This window comes from Saccostrea cucullata, unplaced genomic scaffold (genome assembly GCF_032062105.1).
Source record: "Saccostrea cucullata isolate Sc308-1 unplaced genomic scaffold, CSIRO_AGI_Scuc_v1 ctg312, whole genome shotgun sequence".
NCBI lineage: Eukaryota > Metazoa > Mollusca > Bivalvia > Ostreida > Ostreidae > Saccostrea > Saccostrea cuccullata.
Genome location: NW_026929887.1, coordinates 133,241 through 144,663, shown reverse-complemented (window position 1 = coordinate 144,663; position 11,423 = coordinate 133,241). Strand labels below are relative to the sequence as shown.

The 11,423-nt window shown below is 35.2% G+C and overlaps 1 protein-coding gene across 1 annotated transcript; it reads left to right on the top strand.

Annotated features, from left to right (window-relative positions):
* Positions 1-1,952: 1,952 nt before the first annotated feature.
* Positions 1,953-3,754, top strand: LOC134282378 (uncharacterized). The gene is made up of 5 exons (XM_062764776.1): positions 1,953-2,216; positions 2,392-2,494; positions 2,696-2,711; positions 3,105-3,189; positions 3,630-3,754. The coding sequence occupies exons 1-4, from the start codon at positions 2,018-2,020 to the stop codon at positions 3,108-3,110; spliced, it is 324 nt and encodes a 107-aa protein (XP_062620760.1). The 5' UTR covers positions 1,953-2,017; the 3' UTR covers positions 3,111-3,189; positions 3,630-3,754.
* The last annotated feature ends 7,669 nt before the right edge of the window (positions 3,755-11,423 follow it).

Genomic DNA, 11,423 nt, shown 5'->3' with positions numbered 1-11,423 from the left:
TTTCATCTTGATTGGATTATTATTTTGAATTTTACAGGTGATTTTTCATTTTTATTTTGGGGTTTCGTTTGGACCGTTTCTCAGAAACTATTGCAAAGATTAATCTGAAAATTTGTACAATTATTATTCACCATATGAAGTTGTGCACCTGGAATTTTCAACTCATTTTGTTCATTTTTCTGCATTTTATAGGTTTTTTAAAATTTTAATTGACTTGTTCATTTTGGGCTCATGTATAAGGTTTGAGACATAGAATCTAGAATATCTGTACAAAAACGTGAACTACAGCTTAAAACTACTCATAAAAACTTTTAAAAAAAGGAAACATCAAGTGTTAAAAACAGTTTTTACATTGCACAGAAGATAATGTAATTTCATTTGTCTCTTGGGAATAATGACTGGACATGCATCCAGTTAAAGATAAATTAATGCGTTTGGTGTTGGAAGTTGTTTAGGCATATCTCTTATCAAGTGTGTGTGGTTATCAAATCTTCAGGGAATAAGGCACAAGAATTAAAGATCTCTCTTCTCTTATTCTCTCAATTGTAATTTATTGTCTGTCAAAACACTTCATTACTGGATGACCAGTTCTTTATTTTCAAAATGCATTTCAAATTGATATATCAAGATTAATTTGATTTTGTATAATGTTTTTTTTTTCAACAATCAGTTTGCAGAGTGACATAACACATAATTGCAATATATTTTTTTAATGCAGTAATGAAGAAAAATTAAATGAAAAAAAAATGTTACAATGGAATTACAATGTATTACAGTATTAGTATTGATGTTTCATTTGGTTGCACCTCCGTTTCATTCATTAAGAAACATGATGAGCAATTATATTTCACTGCAAATTTTTTAAAGTAAATTGTGAACATCTCTAGATCCATAAAGTATTTTTTAATTGGCACCTTCTCTGAAAAACCCAGCGGGGGGTATTTGTCCCTATTGGACAGTTCTAGTTATCGTTGATTGTGGAAGGATTTAGAATCATATACATATATCAATAGACTTTAATCCATGTGTTGTTAATGACAAGACTGTTTTAAACTTTTAAATAAACCAGAAGTCTCTGTCGAGACTGAAGCTCTATTGGTTTGAACTTATAGCAAAGGAAGACAAGATACTTAAGAAGCTGGGATTTGAAACTTTATAAACAGCATTAAATAGAATAATAATCGTTGATAAAGTCTCTTTATGTTCTTAGTGTAGTCTACTTGTGTGCCAAGTTATACTGAAATCAGACCAAAACTGTAAGAGGAGTAGCAATTTTACAGACATTTCTATTTTTAGTAACCATGGCAACACAGTTCATCGAAATCAAAAAACCGATACACAGAATTATATATCTTAGTGTAGTATACTTGTGTGCCAAGTTATATTGAAATCAGACAAAAACTGTAGGAGATGTAGCATTTTGAAGCAATTTTACAGATATTTCTATTTTTAGTAACACGACAACACCATTCATTGTAATCAAAAACCGATACACAGAATAATGTATCTTAGTGTATTCTAGTTGTTTGCCAAGTAATACTGAAATCAGACCAAAACTGTAGGAGGAGTAGCATTTTGAAAGAATTTCAAAGAAATTTCTATTTTTAGTAACCACGGCAAGGCCGTTCATCTACATCAAAAACGATTCACAGAATTATGTATCCTAGGCCATTTTTTTTATGTAGTTGTTTTACGGATCCGCCAACCTCATTTTTGTAGTTTTGGAATAAAAATAAAAATTCAATTCAGTCCTTTTTTTATTACCGTCGACCGAATTATTCTCCAATTATAACAAATAAATCCGGAAATGATCGTACGTGGTTTAAATTTTACATATTCGTGATCAAAATCATGTAAACGCTTAAAATAGTGACCTTTTTAAGGTATTGATTCAAGCGTTTTGTAGTTTTAGATAAGATGAATAAGCATGGTTTTGAGGTCATGAACAAGCATGGCCTTTTATTTCAAAACAGAACTTAAGTGCTTTAAAGATAATAGTAAGTGTAGGACAATTTTCATGAAATGTAAGGATGACCAGACAGTCGGCGATGCTGTATACGGTCTCATTAGTGAATGGAATGTCGTGGTGGATGAAATAAGTGTCAAAACAAACGAATCAGATGCTGACACTACATGTAGTACTCCACCCGACACCCCTGTGTCTGTTCTTAAAGGTTTCGGCACGAAGTTCTTAACTGTAACCATTAGATCTAAAGGTTAGTTTCTTCAGTTCATATGCTGTTTTAATATGACATTTAAGCATGTATTCAATTGAATGCAAGTGCGTTTCAAAAATCTGCAAAATTTATGTTTTCAAATAAAATAATTTTATGTTGACTTGTACAGGTATGAATCTATCAAATAGTTCTGACATCAAGTTTTAAATTTAAGATGTGGGAAAAGAAACTGATGACTCATCAGGATCTAAAGCAAAGAATGCTTTAAGCATACTAATGAATATCAACAAAAGTTATACAGAACTGCCAGAGAAGAGGTTGGTATATGGTACAGATTTTAATGATTCATAGTGCTAAAGAAAGTTAAAATATTTAAAACCTGGATAAATACTTGTTCAGTTCAGTTAAAAAATCAGAATCTGCAGTTACAAGAAATTTGTGGTTAAAAAAAAATAACTTAACTTTTTTTTTTGAAATGAAATATGAATATATGTTATACAATACAGGTTTTTTTTAAGATATCCAAGTAAGAAGGTAAATATTTCTCTTTGACATAGGTGTGTGTACTATATTTAACCCTTTCTTCTATGTCCATATTAATGGTTGTGGCTGCAATGTGGCAATGTTATCTGGATTTAGTATCTTTGTATAACCCTTTCTAGCATTAGCTCATTTATATACATAAGCGCACATATTAATCCTTTCAACTCTACCGTCAATCCCTGTTTTATCTGTCTATAACCTGTATCCTATCATTTTTTTTAATGCTGTGCCAGTCAAGTATGGTGTTAGTCAGTAAATGAAAAGCTTGGATCTTACTTTGGGGTTTGTATGAGACTTTGATCCATGTAGAAAAAAAAAATGGAGAGCAGCATATATTAATAATTTAAACATCTTGTCTGAAAGGAACTCTTTTAATATTTTCAGAAATGAGATCAACTCGAAAGACAAGTTATATAGCCTGGTTTTGAAGATCATGAAAGAAAGAGGGGTGGGGTTTACTCCTCTACAGGTAAAAAAAAACCCAGACATTGATTAAATCATATTTTTTAAATTATACCCTGTAAGCAGAATTTTTAGGGAGAATTTAATTTTGGCATTATTTGTGAGGGTGCTCAGATTGCTAAAATTGAATATTGCTAAAAATTAATTGCTTTTTATTTATAATAACTCCTTTTGTGAGCATTTAAAAATCGCTAAAATTACATCTAGCTAAAAATAGAATGCCACTTTTTGCGATCCAATCGCTAAATTTGTGTCTCGCTTAAATATTCACTTATATGGTTACTCATTTATTCCATGAGGAAAAATAACCAGCTTCATTGCTTTGGTTGTCCATTAATAGCACTTCTTATAATAGAAGCAAACTTACAGTCATATAACATGCGTGCCCTTTTAATCAAGAAAATTTCATAGTAGTATTGTTTTTCAAAATAATTGTGTATACTGTAGGTCGGCACACTGGGGAAGAGTACAGTAAAGGCTTTGTCTGATACACAATGGTATCTTGATCCTCATGTCCCCAAGTTTGAGCAGCGTGGAATTTATTTTCATGGATTTGAAAATTTCAGAGGATTTAATGAAAAGAAGAAAGAGCCTAGGGTATTTAATTCTATAAATATTATTTTGTATTAATTATTTAATTCTATAAATATTCTTTTGTATTAATTAAAGTGTTTTCAAATTTAAGAGTAATAATCAGATATTAAAAGTTTACACTTTTTGACATTTTTTATAAAGTACTTTTATAATAAAATCTATATATTAAAGATTTCCATATATTAAAGTATAATGTTCTTCAGTAGGTTGAAACCCCCAACAAAAACAAATCCAAACTAATAAATGATGGCATCAATGACTTAAAATGAACTATGTAAATTTCTATTTTATTTGATATGGATTTCTGCCGAAGAGTTGCACGTCAAGTTAAATTCCCTTGTGGACATGCTATCTTCGCCATATTTTCTAAGTAAACAAGAGGCCCACGGGCCTTATAGGTCACCTGAGCATTATGCAACAACTTTCCAGTTACAGTGTATTGAATTTGATTCATGTTTTAAGCCAGATGCTATATGGCATTCACAATTTTGAAAGAGGCACCATTGATCATCATAACAATACACTTAACAGTTGCTTAGCTTGGTAACTGAATGTAGGGGAACAAAAATGCACTCCAACTAATCAGTAATATTCAGCAATAATCAGTAGTGCCCCTAACACTGTGACATAAACCCCTGACCCTAGGTCCAAACATTGCACAAATTTTTAAAAGGCACCCTTAAAATTGCCTATCAAAAAAATAAATAAATGTTTTATAAATACAAAGGAGCAGATTTCAAACAAGAAATTCATTTTCAGTATATAAGTAGAGCCCCCACCCCCACCCCCCCCCCTGACCCTGGGGCCTTAAAATACACAATTCTGCAAGATTAGGGCCCTTGCTCATCATAACTATATAGGTAGTTCATCTACTTCATACCCTGAGACAGAGAAGAAAATTTTCAAAGATTTAATGAATTTTTACTATATAATCACTAGAACCCCGCCCCAACACCAGAACCCTTGACCCTGGGACCATAAAATTCACAATTTTGGTAGAGGCACTCTTGCTCATCATTACTATGTACTTAGTAAGTTTATTTAATACCTAGGAGCAGAGAAGAAGATTTTCAAAGAATTCATGTATTTTCACTATATAATCAATAGAGCCCCCCCGCCCCCCCAAACCAGAACCCTTGACCCTGCCCCCCCCCCCCCCAAACCAGAACCCTTGACCCTGGGGCCATAAAATTCACAATCTTGGTAGAGGCACTCTTGCTTATCATAACTATGCACTTTGTTAGTTTATTTAATACCTAGGAGCAGAGAAGAAGATTTTCAAAGAATTCATGTATTTTCACAATATAATCAATAAGGCCCCCACCCCAACACCAGAACCCTTGACCCTGGGGCCATTAAATTCACAATTTTGGTAGAGGCACTCTTTCTCATCATAACTATGCACTTAATTAGTTTATTTAATACCTAGGAGCAGAGAAGAAGATTTTCAAAGAATTCATGTATTTTCACTATATAATCAATAGAGCCTCTCCCCCCAACACCAGTACACTTGACCCTGGGGCCATAAAATTCACAATTTTGGTATAGGCACTCTTGCTTATCATAACTATGCACTTTGTTGGATTATTTAATACCTAGGAACAGAGAAGAAGATTTTCAAAGAATTCATGTATTTTCACTATATAATCAATAGAGCCCCACCCCCCCTCCCCAACACCAGAACCCTTGACCCTGGGGCCATAAAATTCACAATTTTGGTAGAGGCACTCTTGCTCATCATAACTATGTACTTAGTTGGTTTATGTAATACCCAGGAGCAGAGAAGAAGATTTTCAAAGAAATAATGCATTTTCACTGTATACTTATTTTGCCCCGCCCTAGCACTTGAACCCCTGACCCCAGGGCCATGATTTTCACAATTTTGGTAGAGGCACTCTTTCTCATCATAACTATGCACTTAGTTAGTTTATTTAATACCTAGGAGCAGAGAAGAAGATTTTCAAAGAATTCATGTATTTTCACTATATAATCAATAGAGCCCCCCCCCCCAAACACCAGAACCCTTGACCCTGGGGTCATAAAATTCACAATTTTGGTAGAGGCACTCTTTCTCATCATAACTATGCACTTAGTTAGTTTATTTAATACCTAGGAGCAGAGAAGATTTTCAAAGAATTCATGTATTTTTACTATATAATCAATAGAGCCCCCCCCCCCCCCAAACACCAGAACCCTTGACCCTGGGGTCATAAAATTCACAATTTTGGTAGAGGCACTCTTTCTCATCATAACTATGCACTTAGTTAGTTTATTTAATACCTAGGAGCAGAGAAGATTTTCAAAGAATTCATGTATTTTTACTATATAATCAATAGAGCCCCCCCCCCCAACACCAGAACCCTTGACCCTGGGGCCACAAAATTCACAATTTTGGTAGAGGCACTCTTGCTTATCATAACTATGCACTTAGTTAGTTTATTTAATACCTAGGAGCAGAGAGGAAGGTTTTTAAAGAATTCATGCATTTTCACTATATAATCAATAGAGCCCCCCCCCCCAACACCAGAACCCTTGACCCTGGGGCCATAAAATTCACAATTTTGGTAGAGGCACTCTTGCTCATCATAACTATGTACTTATTTGGTTTATTTAATACCCAGGAGCAGAGAAGAAGATTTTCAAAGAAATAATGCATTTTCACTGTATACTTATTTAGCCCCGCCCTAGCACTAGAACCCCTGACCCCAGGGCCATGAATTTCACAATTTTGGTAGAGGACTCAATGCTGATTACAATCATGCAAATAGTTTGACTGCTTGATGTCCAGGAGTAAAGAAGAAGATTTTTAAAGATTGCATTAATTTTAGTGGTTTTGGCCCCACCCCTCAGGCCCCAGGGGGGCAGGGATCATGAAATTCACAATTTTTGTTCCCCTTCACCCATAGATGCTTTGTGCAAAATTTGGCTGAAATTGGTTCAGTGGTTGCTGAGAAGAAGCTGAAAATGTTCAAATGTTAACACACGACGCACGACGGACGACGGACGATGGACGACGCACGACGACGGACGAAAACGGATAGCAATAGGTCACCTGAGTTTACTCAGGTGACCTAAAAAGGAGCTGAATTCGGGAAGTTTTGCAGTATATTAGTGGAGGGAATGAAGAAATATTTTGATTTCCTAGAAAAGCAGAATGAGCGTTCCGAAATGAATAACAGTGTCCAAGAGCCAGTGAGATCTCTTATTGATTCATGGTTAATGAGAGCCATTCCTGTTTCTGACAAATTGGAACCAAATTATGCTCCTTTGCATGAAGCCTTGAACAACTTTGATGTTTTTGAACCACTGTTCCTTTACAACATCCAACCTGATGACCGCTTCGATCGTAGAAACTGGATACAAAAGTCGACTTTACCTTATCCATGTAAACTCTACTAACATTCATTTGGAAATTACTTTGGTAACTTCAATTTTGTGTGGAAAATATCAAAAGATGAAAATTCTGTTGAAGGAGATTTGGAAGCAGTGGGAAGTATCCGAAATGACCTGCCTATATTTTCAACTAGAGCAGTGAGAAAGGAATTTGTCAACAGATATTCCAAATGTGGAATGAAGCCAGCTATTTTTAGAGATGTAAGAAGATTCCTGACTCAGGATTCATCTTCTTGTGACAGTAGCAGGCAGCAGGAAGTTGCAAGTTCCAATGGACGTCCCAAGGATGAAGAATTAAATCCTTTCTGGGAAGGACTTGAATCCTATGTAAGTGAACATGCTGTTGTCCATGAGCGCAGACATTCACAAAGCATGTATATGCCATTGGCAATGAGTGTTGAGGATCTTATTGATATCATCTCTAAAAGGATTCCTGAGGGCTCAAAGATACCTTCCAATTCATGGGTTTCCTTCAACTTTTGGCCCAGCAATCCATATGTTAAGTCCGCCATGAACTACACAGGTAGATTCCAGGTGAAATATGCAGTACAACAGCTTTTAACCAGAGCTAAGCACCCGGATTCATCATTTGCATTTCACCAGTTTAGAATGATGAAAGAGATGACTGTGAAGTATGCAGAAGAGGCTCACATGATATGCCTTGATGACAAGGCCATTGTACCAGTGAGGGGGCCTCAGTGTCCTATTTCTACAAAAGTTCGTCCCCACAACAGGGTGTTAATTGCGGTGGGTGCGACCTTATCGGCACTCGACCACGATTTCCATGTCCATGGTATCATACCATCAGTGCTGTTCAAATTAGACATTCCTGAAAGTGCTGATGACAGTTTTTACTACGGAAAAGTGCATGTGACAGTAAAAGATAGTGTTTCAATCTTCTAATGCAATAAGGCACTATGCAGAAAATGTAAGGATTCTCAGAGAATAAGACAGTCAAGATGGGGTGGAATTATCCAGGCCAATTCTGTTTGTATTTACCGATGGAGGCCCAGATCATAGATCCACGTATTGGAGTGTTCAGTTATCGTACCTAGCAATGTTTGTAGCACTGGATTAAGACTTGTTAGTAACAGCCAGAACAGCCCCAAGTCAAAGTTATAATAACCCAGCAGAAAGATGCATGAGTTTGTTGAACATAGCTTTACAGAATACAGCCTTGCAAAGAGAGAAAATGGAGGATCAGTTTGAATTCAAAGTAAAGTCACTCTCCTCCTTGAAGAAAATTCGGGATGCTGCTTAAAAACAACCACAGTTGAAGACTGCATTAATTGAATCACTTGAACCTATTCAGGCTATGTTAAAGTTGAAGTTCTCAAAACTCGAGTTGCACGGTGAACCAGTTGCCACACATGATGCATTGAAGGATGATGACAGTCCTCCCATTTCTTCTTGCAAGGATGCCAAGCACTTACATGAGAAACTGAAGTAGTTCATTGACAACCACTGCAGAGCCCGCCATTATAGTTATCAGGTTCAATACTTTTTTCCTGGTTTATATTCAGTCTTATATAAAAGAGATAAAAAGTTTTCTGATTTGAATGTCTGGGCTACAATGCCTACACCATTCGCCGAAATCAAAAACCGATACACAGAATTATATATTTTAGTGTAGTCTACTTGTGTGCCAGTTATATTGATATCAGACCAAAACTGTAGGAGGAGTAGCATTTTGTAATAATTTCATATAAATTTCTATTTATTATAACAACACCAACACCGTTCGTCGAAATCAATAACCAATACACAGAATTATGTATCTTCGTGTAGTCTACTTGTGTGCCAAGTTGTATTGAAATCAGACCAAAACTGTAGGAGGAGTAGCATTTTGAAAGAATTTTATAGAAATTTCTGATTTTAGTAACAATGCCAACACCGTTTGTCGAAATCATATACCGATACACAGAATTATGTATCTAAGTGTAGTCTACTTGTGTGCCAAGTCATACTGAAATGGGACCAAAACTGTAGGAGGAGTAGCATTTTGAAAGAAGTTCACAGAAATCTATTTTTAGTAACAACACCAACACTGTTCGTTGAAATCAAAAACCAATATAAGAAGGATATGGAAATAACGAACAGTATTCAATCTCAACGTCCATTAAACAAATATACAAAATAAGAGCAGAGCAAACACGTACCTCCGAAACATCAGAGCTGGGATCAGGTGCCATGGAGGAGTGAGCATCCCCTGCCGACCGGTCACACCCGCCGTGTGCTCGTTGTCAATCAGGAAATAACGGAAAAAATCCGTGGTCAATTCAGTGTATAAATAATGGACTAACAATTGGTATGAAAAACGTCAGTCAGCATTTCATTCAATGATAAATTGTAATTGCTGACAAGGTCATTGTATCGACCATAGAATTTACGAAATGATGACTTTAAACGAGACTGTTGATATTCTTGTTTCATCAACTTGCTTGTCAATAATTTACCTCGTTTAAGAAATTGTTTCATACGTAGAGCATGCTTTTGTGTATCGAATCAAGAGAGAGATATAATTTCTGTGTGCATGGGGTTGAAGGTATATTGCTGCATAAGTAAGGGAAGTTGACGATTGAAAAGTTAAAGTCATCACGTTTATCCTAAGCTTGGTTGTTAGATTACCATTTGTGTCTTTTTCAAATAAAATATCCAAGTATGAAGCAGAAGTGTCGGACTCTGTGGTATCTTTTATCTCAAGCTCACCAGGATATATCGTGTCGACGTAGGAATGGAAATTATCATTAATAATTGACAATACGTCGTCGATATATCTGAATGTCGAGTTGAAGGCCCACAGCAAGTGTTTTTTTCTTTTCATGCAAAAGATTTTGCATAAATTCTGCTTCATATGAATATAAAAATAAGTCTGCTAATAACGGAGCGCAATTTGTACCCATGGGAATTCCAATAGATTGTTGGAATACCTGGTCTCCAAAAACCACATAGATATTGTCAATCAGAAACTCAAGCATCTTCTTGATGTCAACTTCAGAGTACTTATGTGTGCAATCAGAATCTGTTTTAACAAAATAATTTTTCAAATGACCAATGACGAGGTAAGTAAACTTACGAGTTCCATTTTTGTTGAAGAAGCAGGTGTCATAGAATTATGTATCTTAGTGTAGTTTACTTGTGTGCCAAGTTATATTGAAATCAGACCAAAACTAGGAGAAGTAGCATTTTGAAAGAATTTTACAGAAATTTTTATTTTTAGTAACAACACCAACACCGTTCGTCGAAATCAAAAACCGATACACAGAAATATATGATGTGTAGTCTACTTGTGTGCCAAGTTATATTGAAGTCATACCAAAACTGTAGGAGGAGGAGTTGCATTTTGAAAGAATCTCACAGAAATTTCTATTTATAGTAACCATGCTAACACTGTTCGCATTTTGAAAGAATTTCGTAGAAATTTCTATTTTTAGTAACAATGCCAACACCGTTTGTCGATATCATAAACCGATACACAGAATTATGTATCTTAGTGTAGTCTACTTGTGTGCCAAGTTATACTGAAATCGGACCAAAACTGTAGTAGGAGTAGCATTTTGAAAGAATTTCACAGAAATTTCTATTTTAGTAACAACACCAACACTGTTAAAACTGTTGGTGGAGTAGCATGTTAGGCCAGTTTCATTTGTCACTGAGCGGCGTACTCCGAATTGCACCGGTCATATAACCGGCGTAAAACGGCTAAGAAGCAAATGAAGTAAACCGGCGACAAAATGAATATTTACTCTAAATGATAATTAATTAATTTGTAACTTATATATACAATATAAGTTGGCTATACAATATAACTTGGCACACAAGTAGACCACACTAAAATCATAATTCTGTGTATCCGTTTATGATTTCAATGAACGGTGTTGCCGTTGTTACTAAAAATAGAAATTTTTGTGAAATTCTTTCAAAACGCTACTCCTCTTACAGTTTTGGTCTGATTTCAATATAACTTGGCACACAAGTTAAACTAAGATTCATAATTCTGTGTGTCGGTTTTTGATTTCGATGAACGGTGTTGTCGTTGTTACTAAAAATAGAAATTTCTGTGAATTTCTTTCAAAATGCTACTCCTCCTACAGTTTTGGTCTGATTTCAATATAACTTGGCACACAAGTAGACTACACTAAGATTCATAATTTTGTGTATCGGTTTTTGATTTCGATGAACGGTGTTGTCGTTGTTGTTAAAAATAGAATTTCTGTGAATTCTTTCAAAATGCTTCTTCTCCTACAGTTTTGG

What these genes read in the sequence shown, in the direction of transcription:
- LOC134282378 (XM_062764776.1), top strand. Translation starts at nt 2,018, where the DNA reads ATGAAATGTAAGGATGACCAGACAGTCGGCGATGCTGTATACGGTCTC. An exon ending in TGTAACCATTAGATCTAAAG is followed by an intron (nt 2,217 to 2,391) that starts GTTAGTTTCTTC and finishes TTTAAATTTAAG; the next exon opens with ATGTGGGAAAAGAAACTGAT.